The sequence below is a fragment of the Poecilia reticulata genome, chromosome 3, assembly GCF_904066995.2.
Source record: "Poecilia reticulata chromosome 3, P_reticulata-male-v2, whole genome shotgun sequence".
NCBI lineage: Eukaryota > Metazoa > Chordata > Actinopteri > Cyprinodontiformes > Poeciliidae > Poecilia > Poecilia reticulata.
The window spans coordinates 22,679,679-22,698,676 of record NC_088832.1 but is presented as its reverse complement, the minus strand read 5'-3'; the positions used below and the strand labels follow the sequence as shown (position 1 = coordinate 22,698,676).

At 40.3% G+C, this 18,998-nt stretch overlaps 1 protein-coding gene across 3 annotated transcripts in view; it reads right to left on the bottom strand.

Moving 5' to 3' along the window:
• LOC103462842 (hexokinase-1-like) overlaps positions 1-17,072 on the bottom strand; it is a 55,287-nt gene extending 38,215 nt beyond the window's left edge. The window contains exons 1-9 of one of the 3 annotated variants that reach the window (XM_008405851.3): positions 16,956-17,072; positions 4,656-4,818; positions 2,736-2,884; positions 2,533-2,652; positions 2,332-2,427; positions 2,152-2,251; positions 1,890-2,073; positions 1,420-1,575; positions 1,243-1,330 (exon numbers count right to left, since the gene is read on the bottom strand). In XM_008405851.3, coding sequence (XP_008404073.3) covers positions 1,243-1,330; positions 1,420-1,575; positions 1,890-2,073; positions 2,152-2,251; positions 2,332-2,427; positions 2,533-2,652; positions 2,736-2,884; positions 4,656-4,818; positions 16,956-17,057 — 1,158 coding nt within the window. In that variant the 5' untranslated portion in view covers positions 17,058-17,072. Of the gene's footprint in view, positions 1-1,242; positions 1,331-1,419; positions 1,576-1,889; positions 2,074-2,151; positions 2,252-2,331; positions 2,428-2,532; positions 2,653-2,735; positions 2,885-4,655; positions 4,819-8,512; positions 8,695-14,192; positions 14,620-16,955 lie in introns of those variants that run through there. The other 2 variants (XM_081605257.1, XM_081605258.1) reach the window with 2 other exon arrangements.
• Between the last annotated feature and the right edge of the window lie 1,926 nt (positions 17,073-18,998).

The window sequence follows — 18,998 nt, the reverse complement described above, 5'->3', positions numbered from 1 at the left end:
CATGTCGTGTTTAGGACAGACGTGTCGTGTTTATGACAGACGCTGTGTCGTGTTTATGACAGACGCTGTGTCGTGTTTATGACACGTTGTGTCGTCTTCATGACACATTGTGTCGTGTTTATGACAGACGTGTCGTAATCATGACAGACGCTGTATCGTGTTTATGACAGACGTGTCGTGTTTATGACAGACACTGTGTCGTCTTTATGACAGACGCTGTGTCGTGTTCATGACAGATGTATCGTGTTTATGACAGATGCTGTATCGTGTTCATGACAAATGTTGTCGTGTTTATGACAGATGTGTCGTGTTTAGGACATACATTTTGTCGTGTTTATGACAGACGTTGTGTCGTGTTTATGACTGACATGTCGTGTTTAGGACAGACGTGTCATGTTTATGACAGACGCTGTGTCGTGTTTATGACAGATGTTGTATAGAGTTTATGACAGATTTTGTATAGAGTTCATGACAGATGTTGTATAGAGTTCATGACAGATGTTGTATAGAGTTCATGACAGATGTATCGTGTTTATGACACGTTATTGTGTTTATGACAGATGTATCGTGTTTATGACAGATGTATCGTGTTTATGATAGATGTATCGTGTTTGACAAATGTTGTATCGTGTTTATGACAGATGCTGTATCGTGTTTATGACGTTATATCGTGTTTTTGACAGATGTTTTATCGTGTTTATGACAGATGTTGTATCGTGTTTGACAGATGTTGTATTGTGTTAATGACAGATGTCATGTCGTGTTTATGACAGATGTTATATCGTGTTTATGACAGATGCTATATTGTTTTTATGACAGAAAACAAAACAAGATGCCTTTCTTTGAATATAGTAAACCTGGAAAAACATTTGTATGTTTAGTGTCTACAATGAGGACTTTATCTGTTTTATTTTAGTTTTGTTCTTGTTTTTTTGGGCCATGAGTTCTTTTGAATCAACGATTTTGGCAAACATGACACAAAGATGGGCTGGATTTGGCCTGTGGGCCTCCAGTTTAACACGTGTTGTAAAAAGTCCAGAGTCCTGGATTTACAGAGGATAGTTCAGGTTGAGTCTGGTAAACCATTTTTCTCTTGGCGTTACATTATCCTGCAGTTTTAATGCTTCTGCTGTTTTCTTGCAGAACTTATTAGATAGTTTATTTCATTTTTGTTTATTAAACTGTATATACTGATTCATATACAAAGTAATGCAAGTTGTATTTTTTTGCGAGAATACCCACATGCTGTACAGCGGTGCAGTCCTCTTCAGACGGTTCCAGACTAAGTTGACTTAAAATCTCTTTTGCTTTGATTAAACCTTCCTTACTCCTAAACAAAAGCAAAGGATAGAATGAGATTTAACATGTAATGGTTTATTATAAGGACAGGTATTGTGCGTAGTTAGTTTGTGGACTTACTTCTCCATTGCTGAGATGTGTTTGGTCTGAAGTGTGCCTTTGGTCAGAAGCTCTGGAGTGATTCTTCCCTCAAACAGCATCCCGTCTCGGGCCATCTTCACCAGGATGAGGCGCACCAGCTCCCCCATGTACATCCCACTGATCATCTTCTCAAAGCTGCAGGACACAGAAAAAATTCTCTAACAAACCTCTGAGGCCTTTGCAGAACAGCTTAATTCGTACTGAGATTAAATCATACACTGGTTGGCTCTATGTAGTCCTGAGAGCAATTCCTCCGATTGGAAACCATAGAAACTTTTTCAAACTCCACTTTTTAGTGGATTTTTGACTCAGTAACTTAAAGGAAGCTGTGGTTCTAATGCGACCAAATGTGAAACGTATCAAAGCAAAGTAAAGCGGCAGAGCTTCTCATTGAGTTGTTTTGACAGTAACTGCTGCGTGAAGACAACCGCCCTGGAGGATTAACTCACAGCTGTTTGCCCGGGTTGAGAGAACCTCGGTCTATCTCGATGTCGAACTGCGTCCTGAGGTCCTCCAGACTGCCGTCGTCCCCGAACGCGCCCCACTCGGTGTTAACGCACATGCGGCCCTCGTCTCCCTCCACCAGGTCGATGTGACGCAGCTCCTCCATGTAGCAGGCGTTGGTGCCGGTTCCTGCGGGCACAAAGAGAACCGGCGCTGTAACTCGTCTCCTCTAATCCGACCCGTTCCCCTGTTTCAACAAAGCCGCACCGATGATGATGCCGACTTCGCAGCGCTGGTCATCAAAGCCGCAGGTCATCATCGTTCCCACGGTGTCGTTCACCACCGCCATGATGTCGGCCTCGTAGTCCTGAAATGAACAAACCGTCAAGCGGTTGAGTTTTTCCCGGCCATCTGGGCCGATCCAATAGGAATGATAACGAGACTCACTCCTCGTTTTTCAATGGCTTTGTTGAGCAGCTGGACGACATCCGCCCCTTCCACACCGCTGGCTTTGAAGCGTTTTGTCCATTTTATCAAATATCCCTGGGAAAAAAAATGCAAAAGAAACATTTCAGATTGGATGTCAACATATATAATCTTCAACATCTGGTCTCAGCTGCAGCTTCAACCCCTTTAAGAGATGTTTACCTCGTCCAGCTTTTTCTGTCGGCAGGGGAAGGAGAAGGTAAAGCCAACTGGGAGCTTCTTGTCTTTGATCTTGTGTTTCTCCATGAAGTTTCCGAGACACTCCGCCACGTGGTCGAACAGCTGGAGGGGAGGAGCGGAGGGACAAGGTGAAGGGAGCCAGAAGGAAGCTGCGTTCATGTTCCTGGACTTGGAAATAAACTCACTCTGGTTCCGCTGCCGTGCATGATTTCATCCGGCGTGTCGTAGGTCTCGCTCTCCATCTCAACGGTCTGCCTGTTCTCGTGGCTCACTTTGACACGGAGGATCCGGAACGCGCTGCCTCCCAGATCCAACGCGATGAAATCTCCTTTCTCTGTCGATTCACAGGAGAGATTGACAGAGAGAGAGAAAGAGGGATGACATTGCAGGAAGGCAGGTACGGTTTTGCAAAGAAAGTCTTTTCAGGTTGAAACTACAAACCTATGTATATATATTTTCTTCAAATTTAAATTGATAAAACAATACAAATTTAAAAAATGATGCTTAGATTTCAAACTTCTAAACAGTAACCTTTGACTGGCCCATTCAGACTTTGATCTAAACCGGTTTATTCTGGTTCAGGTTGTGACTTTCTGTCCTGCTGGAAAGTCTTAAACCTTCTGGAGCCTTGAACAGGTTTTCTTCCAGAGCCGCCCTGCATTCATCATGCGAGCTGCAAACTTGTTACGCTGAATACGGGTCACTATGTGACAAACAGCCCGATTCCAAACAGTAAAGAAAGGCATAGCCTATTAAAATGTCTATTCTGCAATCAAGGTCATGCAATGTTTGTCATAAAATTATATAAAAGAACAGAACAGGGTCTGTCTGTGCTCTGTTGTTGCATCGTTCTCCATTCAAGGCAGTGTTGCTGTTCATTCCTGTTTCTTCATGTACCAACATGCAGCTGGAAAACTTGCAGCTTCAGACAGTTCAGTCCAGGCGACGCGTCCTGGATGTTCTGGGTTGACATCACCAGAGGCTTTATGGTGACTTATGGATTTTCTCCTTTGTTACTTCAAAGATCACATTTTTAAATCTCTTTATAAACAAGGCTGCGAAATGTAACATATACAGCGCTGGAAAAAATTAAGAGACCACCGCACTGAACCCCATTGAAAACCTCCTGGTTATTCCACCATATTGGAATATGTTAAAACATCAGTATTGTGGTTTTGAGGTGTGAAAGCTCTGCATCTTTTTGTTATTTTACCCATTTCTCATTTTCTGCCAATAAAAAATTTATTTTTGCTTGGCATTTCAGAGACATGATGCCAGTAGTTCATAGAATAAAAGAACAATGTTCATTTTACTCAAACCTATAAGGAGTAAAATCAGAGAAACTGATCGTGGTTCAAGAGCTGCATATTTATGTTGGATTTTGTAAAATAAGAGATGCTTTTATGTTAATTTATTAATGAGTCCAGTCCAGAACAATTGTCTTGTTTTGTTTGAGATGTTCATAATGATTGGAAAGTGAAGCTTTTTTAAACAACATTTTAACAAGGCGTGTGGCGTTTAATCTTTCTGTTTCTGAATGACGGCTACCATGTAAGATTAGATAAACGACAGATTTATTATATAGATAAGTCTATTTAAACTTATTCTGATATTATTTTCTACTTCCTGTTTCTGTCCACTACTGTGTATTATACAGCACAGCTCTTATTACAATGACTCAATGTAAACGTCACTGGCATGATGATGTGGATCGAGAGGCGCTGATCCACGGTATCGATCATGAAACGGCTTGAAAATCCATCATGCCTGTGAGCAGGAATCACTTTGAATCAACATTAATTTAACAATCCAGATGAGAGAGCAGCACAAGAACCCGAATATTCCCAGTCAGGGTTTATCTCCTGGGAATACGAGTCTCTGTGGGCGATTACCAGGCTTTTATTAAAAACATCTATCACATGAAGAGCAGGATTTAAATCCACTTCTAGACACCAGAACATTTAATTTTTAAGCAGAGCATCTAATTCTGAAAAGTAAACAAATGCATGAAAAATTAGTCTGTGTAAAAATAGCAGCAGCATAATCCTGGCACGGACCCCAGGTACTTGGACGGATCACGATTAATCTCAGACGAACTAACTCACCCGTTCCATCCGGGATGGAGCGGACAAACGTTGGGAGCATCTTCAGCGAGGCGGTGGCGTTGCTGTCGCCGCCCAGACCTCTGGTCAGCTCCGCTCTGAAGCGCTTGGTGATGTCCAGCAGCGTCTCATCAGAGAAGCGCATGGCATACAGGTACTTATCAATCTGAAAACACACGTCAGGAAAACGTCATTACATTACTGGTCATAATTAGGGATGCACCAATTTGTCGGCCAGCCGATTTGTCGGTGCCAATTTCCCTAATTTTGGGAAATCAATGATCGGCCAATTTTTACATGTGAAGCTGATCTTAACCACCAATTTTATCTACCTTGGCAAAGATACTTAAATCAACTTCTATCTTCTTCTGCTCTGCTGTGAGAGAGTTTTGACCAGCAGACCGGCCCACCAGGTCAGGCCTGTATGTTTGCAGTTAACAATAGTCATCTCACTGTTGGCAACTCATCAACTTTCTTGCTACATTTAGCAGCATTTTAGACAAAAAAAAAAAAATCGGTATTGGCCAAAATCGGAAATGGCAGGTCGGGATTTTTAATCTGCAGTCGGTGATCGGCCATAAAACTGCAGTCGGTGCACCGCCAGTCGTAATGTGATTATAATTAGGGCTACAACGAATCAATTTAGTAATCAAGTAATCTGCAGATTATTAATTGGACAAAAAAACTTGTCACATTCTGCTGATTTTTTATTTAATCACTTAAGCTTATTTTATACAATATTAGAAATACATTAAGAGATGAAAATAAAAAAAACAATCCAGATATTATCAAATTATTCAGATTTTAATAAATACAAATTTGGACATCTGTATTGATGTGAACAAATCACATCAATACAGCGTAGGGATGATTTGTTGACTATTTTCTGGATAACCAGTTAATAACATGATAGCAAAAGGCACTAATAAGATTTTATTTTTTTGCTTTTTTATGCAGAATAGGAACCAATTCTGCACTTGATTTCTGTGAAGCTCATACTTACAGATAGAAGGTTTTCTTGTATCGTAGAGGCAAACTGTATATAGTTTTCATACAGTTTTGACATATTTACTGCTTAGACTGTTTTGCTCTTTCAACAAAGAGCATTTTTGTGAGTCTGCATACTCCAATTAAGGATTAATCGATTACTAAATTAGTTGACAATTATTTTGATAATCGAATCATCGTGAAAAATTTGCTGAATCGTTTCAGCCCCATTTGTCTCAGATTTTAATCAATGCACCAAATTTTGCAACATTACATAATGAGAGGAAAGTCCAGGATGTGTCAAACAATCATGTCAGCATGACCAGGAAGGGAATTGAATTCTTCATAGGCTGGACAAAAGTCAAAAATCAGTGACAGAGAAAGCAATTCAAGCAAATCTGCTAAGTTATAGTCCAAACTCATCTGATAAAGAGCCATAAAGTAACTATCGGCCACCTACACCTACAATTATACTGTAGGTGTTCGGTAGCTGTAAAGCTGCCCAGCTGGCTCCGCCCTCTGATCCTCGTCAGAGTCGTCTGGACTTTTAAGGAACAGGACGTTGAACAACTCTGGTGAAATTCAGTTTTGCTTCACACACTGCAGTAAAGAAACAAACTTTATGTGATATGTGTGTTGAAGGAGAATCAGGATGAATAAGGATCAGCAGTCATCTCAGTTACAGTCGATGTGTGTGTTCCCTCTGGCATCCATTCGGTTTTATCTGGGGAAAAACACAGTCAAATGGAAATGTCGAAAGTTCCTCTTTCAACAGTTACACATTTGCCATTTCCTGTAACACCAGGATCTTCAAGGCAGCCTCAGAGGGTGTGAAGAGTTTAACAGGAATTAAAATTTTATAGATCATAGAGCAGGCAGCTCGCCGTTAAAGGGCCGGTTCAGCCTTCCTGACTCAGGGCTCAAACAACCTGACAGAGAGCTGAATAAAAACACACAGTGACGACGATAACACGCTTTATCTGAAGGCTCCAACGTCACATCTGAATGAAAACAACAAAAAAAAATTTTTTTCAACTGAATTAGGATTATTTTCCAGTGATATCCATTTTTCTCAATCAGGTCAGGTTTTTATTCTAATTAGATTAAGAGAAATCAGATCTTCTGACTAAATTGATTATATTTTTGTGACATCATCAGTTCATTTCCGTAAATTTTTCTCATACAAAAGAGATTTTAGGAGAATTTTTTTTTTTTCTAACAGAGTGTACCCTTAACTAGACGTTAAGGGTAAGTACGCATAAACTGAACATTACGTCTTGATTGTGCTAAACTCTCCGTCTCCCTTCTGTCCTGATGGAGTCTCTCCCCCTGATCATCACTCATCGATCCCAGATTCTGAGCAAACCCATCCAGATGTCAGAACAAGTCATGCGTTTTGATGCTCATGTTGCATCCATAGTTCAGAAAGTTGACCTGATTGAGCAAAACCAATGTAATTTCTGGATTCAGCTCATCAAAATGACCATAAAACAGTTGAAAAACCCCAGACTGTGTAATGGATAAACACACAGGATATTTGCTTTCAGTAAAAACAATTTCTCACTGCCAATTATACTGTAGGTGTTAAATTCCTCATGTAAGTTTTAAATATGGTCATGAGAATGCAAAGTAACACCTCATACTGACTGTTAGGTTTACATTAATCTACCAGAATCTGCTTAATGTAAATGTGCTGACGTGATACGGGGGAAAACAAACGCACCCACTGCAACACTTTCCTTCTATTGGCTGAGAGGTTGCTAGGCGACTGCGCCAAAAATGGCGTTTTCAAAAGCGAGCAGAGACTGCCCGTTTACACGACAACAATTTCGGGGGAAAACGGAAGAGTTTTGGTGCGTTTGTAGTGTGCATTTACACGAAACCACCGAATGTTTTCTCTAACAACGGCACAGATTGAAAACGGGTTCCAGAGTGCGATATTTCTGAAACGTTAACGTTTTCCGTTGTCGTGTAAACCTAGAAAACGGATCTTTTCTTCCAGAGAATCCCCAGCTCATGCATAGTATGACGCAAAACATAGCTGCTTCATACAATCCACAGAAGAAGAAGAAACTACTCACAATGCTGGTGTTACCCTTTCCCCATCAGATTCGGTTCCCTCAGCGTCTCTTCACCGCTCCGCACCGCCCAGGTGGCAAAATACACGGCTGCTTGTTCAGCGCTCTTATGTAGAGAACTACGGACCAGCCCGGCTCCAGACGAGTTTAACAGGAGGGGCATCGACTTATTTTGGGGGGCAAAATGAATCTACTAGCTGAACATAGACAACAACACCAGCAGCCTACAGGCTACTTGTTAACAAGCTTAACGTGCTGTATTGATATTAGCTAGTCATCTTTTAGATATCATCACCTGCATCCAACAGCTTTACTCAACTCAGTCGGTTAGTTCGGGGGCAAAACTGTGCCAAGTTATTTACGTTTTGCTGGGTTGCTGCCATGATTCTAACACACCTGCGCAGCAGCAGCAGGTCTCCTTCGCTGCCTCACAGGTGTAAACCCAGCACAAGCGTCTCAGCGTTCATGTTGCGTTTGAAGGCGGCTCGGAAAAACAGGTTACGACTTGTTAGCGACGGATAAAACTGTTTTAACTGCTGAAAAAGGTAACAGAGGACACGGATATGGGACGTGCGGGAACTCCTATTTTATCAAATTGATATAGGAATAACAGACTGTTGGCCATTCCAAGGTAAAAACAATAAACAGCTTCCAGTCCGGGGCCGCTACAGACACGTGAAAGCTCAAACAAGGTTTTTCGGCAAAGTTATCCCACTTTTTCCCAACTGCATGCGCCCTAATCAGACGCACACAATGCTGTTTTCTCACGCAAATCCACAAGCCTTCAAGTACAACTTTTTTTAAACACATGCGCACTTTCAAAGTTTCAAAGAACCTAGCACCAACTAGGCGCAGCGAGAGCATTACACGTTTTCGATGTGTACCGTTACTGTGTAAACACAGATCGTAATTAGAACGTTATCGTGTAAACGATCCAACAAAAACGGAACAAAAGTGCCGTTTTTGTTGGATCGTTGTCGTGTAAACGCCCCCTTAGGGGCAAAAAATATAATTGGCTAAAAATATAATTGGCAAAAAATATAATTGGCTAAAGCTGTTTTCGCACTGCAAGGAACGGAACGGTACGGAATGGAACAGAATGATACAGAACGGTACGGAACGGAACGGTTCCAGCCCTGTTGTGTTTGCATATACACCGAGGGTGCCATCGAAGCTGTACCTGATGTCATTATTTTTAAACTAAACAATGGTTTCGATGTAGCGGCTGAAGCCTTTTCCTCAGAGATGCGGCGGAAAACTTTCTCTTTCCTCGTTGACCTATCTAAGCTCATTCTGTACTTGTTCATCGACGAATAAGCGGAGGAAAAAAATTACCTCATCATTAGACTAGGTGATTGCACTATATTGAGACGAATCCATTGCTAATTAAAACTAAATAAAAATATTGAAAAGAGCACTATTTACAAAATAAAATACAGTTTAGTGAGAGCCAGCTGTCAGCGGAAAATCAACGTCTGACTCCATAACAACCAGCAGCCAATCAGCTGCTGATTCTAAGCAGAACCGCTTGGCCGGCCCGATTGGAACCACAGCTCTTGTGGTTCCAAGGGGCCGGGTGGAACGGGTCGCAAGTTCTAATGCAAACACGGTCGGCCCCACTTTGAACCCGTGCCGTTCCGATCCGTTCCTTGCGGTGCGAAACGTGTGAGCGCGAGGAGAAGTTTTGAGTACAAGCGTCACAAGTTTTGAGAAGAAAGACATGAAGTCCTGCTTTTAAAATAAAAATGTAAGCAAAAGTATTAAAAGCTTTTAGAACAGAAGACATGAACTCCTGCTTTCAGACTGAAAATGTGTGCGCTTGGATTATGGCAGAAAAATTCCCCCATAATGTGACTTCAATATTGTACATGGGGAGATTAATATTTATGCAGTACATGACAATCTGAAGTGTTTAAGCAGAAGGAATTGTCTCTTGTTTCCTAAACAAAAGACGTCCAGCTGCCATTACATTTGATAAATTCCAGTTTTGATAAGTGTCAAGGAGAGGTTTAGCATTTAGCTACAAAATGAACCAATAAGAGATTTACATGCAGATCACATTTTAGCAGCTCTATTCTGACATTTCACACCTGTCACGATAACAAATTTTGTTGGACGATAAATGATTGCAATAAATGATAATATTGTTGTTTTGACACCAAGTGATACAATTAATGGTATAATAATGCAGCTTTACCCTCTCAAAGAGCAATGCATTTTGCAATGGAAAACATTTTAAATCTAAAAAATAAATAAACAAAACACCCAAACAGAAAGACAGAAATAAAACCCAAACACAACCGAAAGCACAAATGAAATTTCTGAGGACACAAGTCAGCACTTTGGTTGAACATGGTTGATTATGATACTGCAGATAATTATTACTTTTTCTTAATATTTTTGATATTTAAAGTTACATTTTAAAACCGCGACCTCACCGCTATGCACTCCTATTATACAAGTTGTGTAGATTAATTGGGATGCGTGATACATCTGCCTTACCAATGGTCACCGACGATGCTCGTCAGACTCATTACTTAACATATTGGTAAATTATTGAACAGATTACATACTGGATACTTTATTTCAGATTACACTGTTTTTAAATAACTCTTCCGGTGTGGAAGTTGAGTATTTTTCCATCCCAGACGCTGTTCTCCACTCCAGCTGCCAGCTGATGTGAACGAGCCACTTAAGTTTGATGGTTGTACCACTACAGCTGCCAACTCTGTGTTTTTGCCAACCGCTAGTACTCCCCTCACGTCATCACAGAGTCTCTTCCTGTTGGAGCTTCAATAATTAAATCATTACTGCTGCCTACAACAGCTCTGAAACACAACGCGTGTTTAATCGGCGCTCAAACTGGATGATTCTGATGCTCTTCCCATAAAAAAGCAGCGGTTTTTAAACTCTTGCTTTCAGCTAACTGACATCGCAGGACTTTGTCTCAGCTAATCCTCTTGTTTGGAGGCTGTGCTCCTCAGTCAGGAACAACAATGTGCTCCACGGGGAAGCAGGGAAATCAGAAAGGCATCCTTAGGTCTTACTTGAACAACAAAGTGTTCTCAGCTGCCCAAACTGATCTTTTGTTACAGCAATGAGACGTTAGCAGCAACAGAACTCCAGCTGGTCGCAGGGGGATGTGAAAAAGTGCAAAAGTATCCAAAGATTTTTTTGTTCTCATATTTAAATGTTTCAGATCACCAAACATTTTTAAATAAATCAAATATAATCAGATTTAACACAAAATACGCCTCTCATATGATGAACTGTTTGTTTTCAGCCTTGCTAAAAACGTCAATCGGCTCTGATAACTGACAAAGTTTACAGATCTATGAAAGATTTTCAAGAATGAACGGCCTGTTTAAGGTCATTCAGCATCTCACTCTAATTTAACTCTGGACTTTGACTGGACCACCAAAAAGGTCACGAAGAAGCGAAGCAGCCATAGATCGACACACCTTCACCATGTTTTACTGTAGATATGCAGATGTTCTTCTAAAATACAATTACTTCATGGGATGCACACCAACCAAAACATTTATACCTAAAGTTTGTGGATACTTTTTGACAAACTTTCCAGACCTTTACAGTCAATTGCTTTGTTTCTCATCTGTTTTTGAGTTTCTCTTGGTGGCGACATGATGGGTGGCTTTTTGAAATCTTTCAGCCTACTTCATGTTGTGAGACAGGTTCTATTCTAGAGGAGGCAGACACATTTTCACATAATTAAAATTATGAAACTGCTGTTTGTATTAACTCAAGTTGCTGAAATTAAAATGTGTTTGCTAGTCAGGAATAATTAAGCTTAAAAAAGAAAGTATATTACTTTGTAGAGGCAGAGTTTCCACCACTCTGTTCCTGACTCAGGATGAGCCGCAGCATTTCTGACTCAGCATTTTTTGCTGATGCATAAACATGTTTTAAAGCACTGCATCATCTGATCCGACAGAACTCTAACAAATAGGGAATAAATCTTTTGTTTGGAAGTAAACTGCCTTGTTTTTTCCTCTTCTGACATTCCCTGAGGTAAGACTGAATCTCCAGACACAGTTTTTGCAAAGGTCACACAATTGACGCAACTCATTGTCTGCTTTACAACTCCTCCTCCCAGCCCTTCCACCCATCCTCCTTTCTGTTTGCATTCTTTTCCTTAACAAAGCCCCGTCCGCCTCCTTCACACACGGAGATTCAGGAAAACTCAAAGCAGCTACGTAGTGTGTGTGTAGCTGCATGCAAACACACATACAGCCTCACTATGTGGAAAAATACTGACCTCCACACTGCCCCCTTCTGTACGGTCTCTTATCCCAATTTAAGCACACACACACACACTCATGCAGACACGGTGAGCCGCCGTTTCAGATGGGAACTAACAGCGAATCAGGAAGTCAGACAAGGTCAGCGCAGCAGATTCAGCTGACTGAGCGGACATCGGCATGAAAAACCTCAATATTCTGAATACTTTCAGAAAAGTCAAACCGTTCAAACTTCAACTTTAACTCAATTTTGCAAGAACGTTTAAGCAAAACACTTCCCAGCTTTAGTTTTTCAGCTGGAGAAGTTTTTATCCATTTGAAAATTGAGGCTCTGATAAACTCCACACACCTGCCGATCGCTGTGCGCAGGCATAAGCCCTCTGCAGTCACCTGTGGTCACATGGTTCAAAGCTGGCCTATTTTAGGGAGGCAGAGAGCGGAAGAGAGCAGGAGTAAAGAAGGGAGGGAGATATGTTGTGTTACATCAGGCCAGGCTGCAGATGAGGGCTGTTTCGCCTCTACAGGCCAGGATCTGAGAAAGGCAGCCTCGAGGATCGCCTTGTGTGATTTGGGGGAAAATATAAAGGTAAAAACAGACGTAGCATGTGGAGACTTTTTTCAGAAAACGAGAGAGGCTTTTGGTGACGTCATTCAGACACCATAAAGAGACAATACATGACTCAAAGGAGTCAGAGAAAGCAAAGTTTTGGTGTAAAATCTGGCAAAAATAAGGATAAATATTAGTTTTACGCCTGGTTTTACGGGAACTGATAGTGAGTATTAGATCCACAATAGCCTACACACACACACACGCTCACACACATACCATGCTGTAAAATCAGCTAAAACTGGTCCAGCCAGTTTTTGCACAGGACTGACACTTAAAGGCAACACTAATTATCCGTCATCATTCACAACATTCATGCATTATAGATGTACCGACTGCGAAGTAATGTTGTCCATTGCCTCTCTATTATTTTTTTCCTTTTAACAAGAAAGCAACACAGATATAATTTTGAAATAGTGCCAAAAACTGAAACATTTTCCTTAATCAACTCTAAGGAATAACTAAAATAATTATCTGTTCATTAAAATATCAAAACTAAGAGCTCCTACTTTCTTCAGGCTCTGAATGCATCAGCACGCTTTATATCTTTGGGTTATGTTAGAAACTGATTGGAACGTTTATTAGGAATACCTACAATAAAACTAAGCAAATTTGAGTCAGTTGTAACTAATATCATCGTTGCAAAAGTCAATAATATCACATGTTCGTGTGTATCTCTATGAATACATATTTGTGTTATCGGGCTGGACAACAAATCATTAACAATATATATTGCGATAGACTAATGCAATCAATACGAATAGATAATACATCAGATAGATAAATACATAGAATATTCACTGAACTCCAATTCAGAACCACACAGCATTCTGGGAGATGTAGGCAGAGGAAAAACTAGCTGCTCAACCTCTTCCGGCCAGCTAAGCAAGATTGGTGGATTCAACTAACTCACTCACTCTTTGGTTACCTAGCAACTCACTCACTCTTTGGTTTCTTAGCAACAACCTGAGAAGTAACTTGCACAGCTCAGTTTAAGGTCCTACCACCGTGATTCATAACTGCTTAAACATAAAAAAAATAACAGCGCGGAGTAAAAACTGTGGATAAAACAAGAAAGGTAAAGCCACCAGTTTGGCAGTATTTCAGCTATTTAAAACAAAAAAACTAATAATTATTGATATTGACTGATGTTGTGATAAGTTGGTGTGTTACAGTCCTTAGAAGAAAAAACTGGGTAAAATCAGTATGAGCAGGTTGGACCTCAAAGAAACTTTTTGACCCTGAAATAAAGACCTGCCTCCTCATCCTTGAGGTCTACTCTCCAGATCACTCACTTCCTCTTCCTCTCCGCCACACCTCCCAGGCTTACATCATAGCATCAGTCGTGTGTGCCACCCCTCTTTACACATCTTACTACCCAAACAGTGCGGTTAGTCACGTCTCACCGGGCCACGTTGAATTGGCAAATGTCTCCAACGGTCAGGATTTTTTTTTCCCCCCAAAATAAAAGTCGGTATTCCCTGCTTGACTCATACATTTCAAAATAGTGCGAACATGTAGAGGCAAGATGGACAAATGTGATTGTTCTCCTCTCAGCATCCATTGGACAAACACTCGGATTGGATTAATAATTGAGAAACAGACTCACCTTTTTAGCTTTGTCATCCTTCAGCTCTGTGAAGAAGTAGGCTAATAACTGAGCTGCGATCATCCTGCTGCTTTTTCCTTCTCAAACACTCATACAGACTTAACTCAGAGACTTCTGTCTCTGCTTCCTACTCAAACCCGCAAAAGTAAATTTAAACAAAAACAATTTAAAAAAACCTAACTAAACTTCGGTTTTGAGCTCTATTTCCCAGCGCGGAAGATTTAAAGATATATCCCGACTCCAGTCCGTTGTGATTCTAAAGCAGCCGGACACTTTTTGGGCTCTTCTGTGTGAGAGAGATGAGGCCAGGAAACACGAGTGAGGCAGAAAGTTGAGGCTGAAGCAGGAAGGGCCACGCAGAGCGCAGAGACGGCCCACTTTCTCTAAGCTCATTGGGTTTGTGCCGCGGATGACTCCGGTGGGGAGGTTGGGGGGAAGGGCGGTGCTGCGGCCTCAGCTCTGCGCTCTGATTGGCTGCTCAGGCGGACTCAAGTGATGGAGGAGGAAGAAGGAGGAGCAGAGGAAGGTCAGGGGGAAACTTTGGTTTCAAGGAAGCCCAGGGCTACATTCTGGTTAGCATGTTGTAGTATGACAATGAATCACCGTGTACTGCCGTATATTACCAGAAGCAGCTTGTAATTCTTTAGTTATTCATCAGCCACTTCAGCAGGATGAGAGGAAGTGAGAGGGAAACTTTAGCTCCCTGTTCATTTGCTCTTAAGTTACAATCAAGGCCAAATAAGGAGGAGAAAAAGTTTTCATGATAGCTTCACTGCTGTTTGGGAACAAAGATGCTGATTTAGATTAGTTTATGCTTGTCCTGCGCATCTGTTTTAGGAGATACAAAGTGTGACATTCAGAAGGTCACATCAGCAAAAAAAGAGCTAGTTACTAAATCTTCCCTCAAATAGTGCAATGGGATGGGGAAATCAGTTTAGTACTGTATTAATAGGGTTTTAATAATAGGTGACCAGACCCATGTGCTTATTTACCCACTTAATTACAATTCAGTCTTATGAAACAATAATGTCAAGTTGATTTTAATTTGTAAAGAGTTTCCTTTCCAAGGATCACTTTGCAGCAATTCCTCCTCTTTAATGAGCATGTTGGGTAAGACGTCAGCTCATGGCATTGAGTTGTTAACTTTGCAGCAATCTCCCAAACTCAGCATGCATATGGTGACAATGGAAAGAGAGGGAGCAAACCAGCAGAAGCAGACTCTGAGCAGTATTACAATTAATTATTATTATCACTTTTATTGTCATTATTATGCCTGCAAAAAATAACAAAACTTTTCACTTGTCAAATAAATAGCATTGTGTGATTACAGTTTATTTCTTTTATTCCCTGCTGGCTTGACTTCATGTTCTGCATCAATCTGCTGTTGGTCTGAAAGTTTTATCGTTGATTTATAATTTATGATTTGGTTTGCATGTGTGTGACTGTCATTTTGGCTTTCTGTTAGTTTACACAACAGCTGTGGGCAAAATATTATTGACGGGTGTTTTCATTGCTTTTCTCTTCAGCATAAATGCAGAATGACCAAAAGAGGAGCACTTACCTGAGCCTACAGGTGTTTAAATGCACATGCTTTCTAAAAGGGTCACAGTGACTCAGCACTTTATATGGCCACTTCCAGGCTCCTCTGAGACAGACGCTGCATCGCCCTCCAAACAAGGATTGTCTGTTGTCTGGACACGCTCCATAACAAAGGAAAACCAGTGCTTTCCTCATAATGGGGCTGTGGAGTGACTTCCATTGAATGCCGACATTCCCAACACAGCAGTTTGATTCAGGCTTTGCTTGACGTTTTTCTCATAAAATCAATGCAAAGGTGTGAACCCTAATGCCAAGAAGTGTTTGTTTTAAGAAAGCCAGTTCCCTAAAAAAAATTTGTTCACATTTTCTTGCATTACATCTACCTACTACACGTCAGCGCCTTTTCTTTTCTGCAGCACCAATTAAAACTCTCCCCGCCAACGTGTCTGGGCTTGTAATCCTAAAGCAGGAAGTGAAAAGCAGTGAGGGTTATGCAGCTTGTGCAATCATTGTGTTATAAAAAAAATGTCACTTTGATCACTTTTTGTGGATCTGACCATTGATCCAAACACTTTCAGCTTGAAAGAAATGTCACAACACAAGCATAAAGCAGGCTTTTTGGAAAAATCCTCAAAAATTTTACATTTTGGTTTCTTTATATTTACTTAAAAGGTTGGAAAACTATTTGTGAAGAAAGGGAACAGAACAGAACCATCTTTTGGAGTGTTGTTGGGGTTGAAAGAAGTGTTTTGATTACCAATATCCTTAGAGAATATAAATAGGATTAATATAAACTAGAAACAGCTGTGAAACATTTTTGATCTTAGATTAAATAACAAAGCCTGTATCATGTCCTGATTATGTTCACCTTTTCTCTTTCAATTTTTACTTATAACATACTTTTTTATTTTTGGCAACTGAAATCATGAATGCAACTATTTTGAGCCGCAAGCCTAAACAAAACAGAAAATTCAACAAAACGTTGAAAACCTTGTTTTAGGACAGTCAAAACTCTTTACAGGCATCTTTTCAGCGCCTCCTAAAACAAATGGAAACTTTTCTGTGATTTTTTTAAAGCCAGAAATAAAAAACAAGCCAAAAACGGGAAAAATAATGCTTCTAACCTGAAGGTGAAGGACAACAAACACAGTGACGTTCCACACACTTTTGCTTTAAAACCTCCTCCTCTTCAGTGTCGTGACTAACTCTGCTCATTTTCCATACCTTCTTTGAGAAGTTTTCCATGATCCAGCTGTCATCACAGGAATGTCTCACTCTTTCACTGCCCACCCCATAGAGGGATCTGACACAGGACTTCATGCTCATTTTATAAACGAACAAAACTATTCTGATATAGAAATTATATCTCCATCCATTTTATGATCCAGGGGAACCAGCAGCTCAGTTCTGCCTCTGCTGGGAAACCATATCTGTTTGTATGGGCATGTGTGACGGACAGTGAACGTGTGTCAAAGCTCTTATTGTTGGTTTGAATAGGAGGCAAAGACACATGCACGCATTCTTCTGCACACAAAGGGACTCGGACACCTTGGTCCCTGAGGCACGTCCAATCAGAAGAGATCTTAAAGCTGGAGGTGAAATATTTATGAGATGAGGGGAAAATGTTCAGAGTGTGGGGGTTCTGCAGGAGCTCTGGTTGCAGTGGTTCTGCTGTGTTTGCATGCCGTGCAGCATGACTGCAGCGTCACTGTCACTGCGTGTGTGATTCAGCAGGGGGATACTAGGTCAGGACAGTGAGGGATTACCAGGTGTGACGTCGCCCTCATCTGGTAACACTCTAACATTTTAATCCCTAGCAGAATAACCACTGTTGCTTTTCATTTTGACATTTCTTGCTTTGTCTTTCCTCGCTGTCTGTATTTCGGTGCAAAAGATTTTCTTTAGTTTTTACTCAAACACTCTTATCTTCAAAAAACTGTTAATCTGGAACCAGTTTGAGTGGATTAGGATACAAATCATATCTTTATACTTAGATCATAACACGGCATGTAAACACAACATTAAGACCTCCTTGTTCAGTTAATACTTTGATAAAATGGATGAAATTGTGTGCGTTTTCATATTGCTACAAGCATAGACAGACAAACCATCGGTCACACGGTCTGAGAATCGGCCAAAAAAAGCTGAACAGAGCGTTTGTTGTTGTTATTGTTGAGAAATCTGGTCGGCAGGATTCCTTTCCTCCTCCTGGTCTTCATCAGTGCCGACATACCGCTGACTAAACCCCCACACGCTCACAAATGCACAGTGACATAACCGTGACTTTATCAAATATTCAGTTACACAAGTTTTATTGTTTTTCCAGATTCACTCTTACTGTTTTGACATTTATATTGTCATAAGCGCAGCCAAATGTAAACTTAAATTGTAATATATAGTTTTATGGAGACTTTTTGAGGCCAAAAGTACTAATTGTTGCTGTAATTAGTATTTTTTAAACATATAAAGTGAAATATTGACAATTTAGTATCTTTGTGTAGGTTCTCCAATAATATTTTGACCATTTTAGCTTCCGAACAACTTATTAATTATAATCCACTATCTGTTCCTAACATCAATGCAAATCTGAGTCTCAAACCAAGAACTGAGGTTTGGAAATAATACATTTTTAATATCCAGACTCTAGGCAAATTGTAAAATAATACACCACCTTTAAGGAATCACAGCTCAATGTAAGAAATAAAATTGTGCACAAACAAGAGACTTCTTATGCTATAGACTGGAGTTAATAGAAGAACTGTCAGGAAATCTGTTCATATGTTTTTGTTCTCACAGGAAATGGAGCAGAATAAAATATACTTTATTGATCTTAAAATATACTTTAATTATCTATACTTTAATGATCTTATTTGCTTATTCGTTGACATGTTACTCCATCTAAGGTGTTAAATATTAATAACACAAATGTAACCATATGAGTTTATAAGTATATATCACCTAACAGATTTAATTCATCTAACCATAGACAGCATGTGAATCTTTACTTCTCTTTCTAAAACCCAACATAAACCCTCATATCAGGAAAAGTCCAATCAGTGCACAGCTAACAGAGGCACAGCTGCAGCTTTGACACGTTTTCCCACAGCGCTCTGACGATTAGACTGGAGAGCTCTGCTTTGAGGAAAAGAACAGCCAAATACAAGTTCAACACAAAGTTAAATCCTTATATTTACGGTAATTCTTGCAAAAGGAAACTATTTAGTCAAGTCAAAGCCAATAAATGTAATTTTGTTGGAATTAAACCAA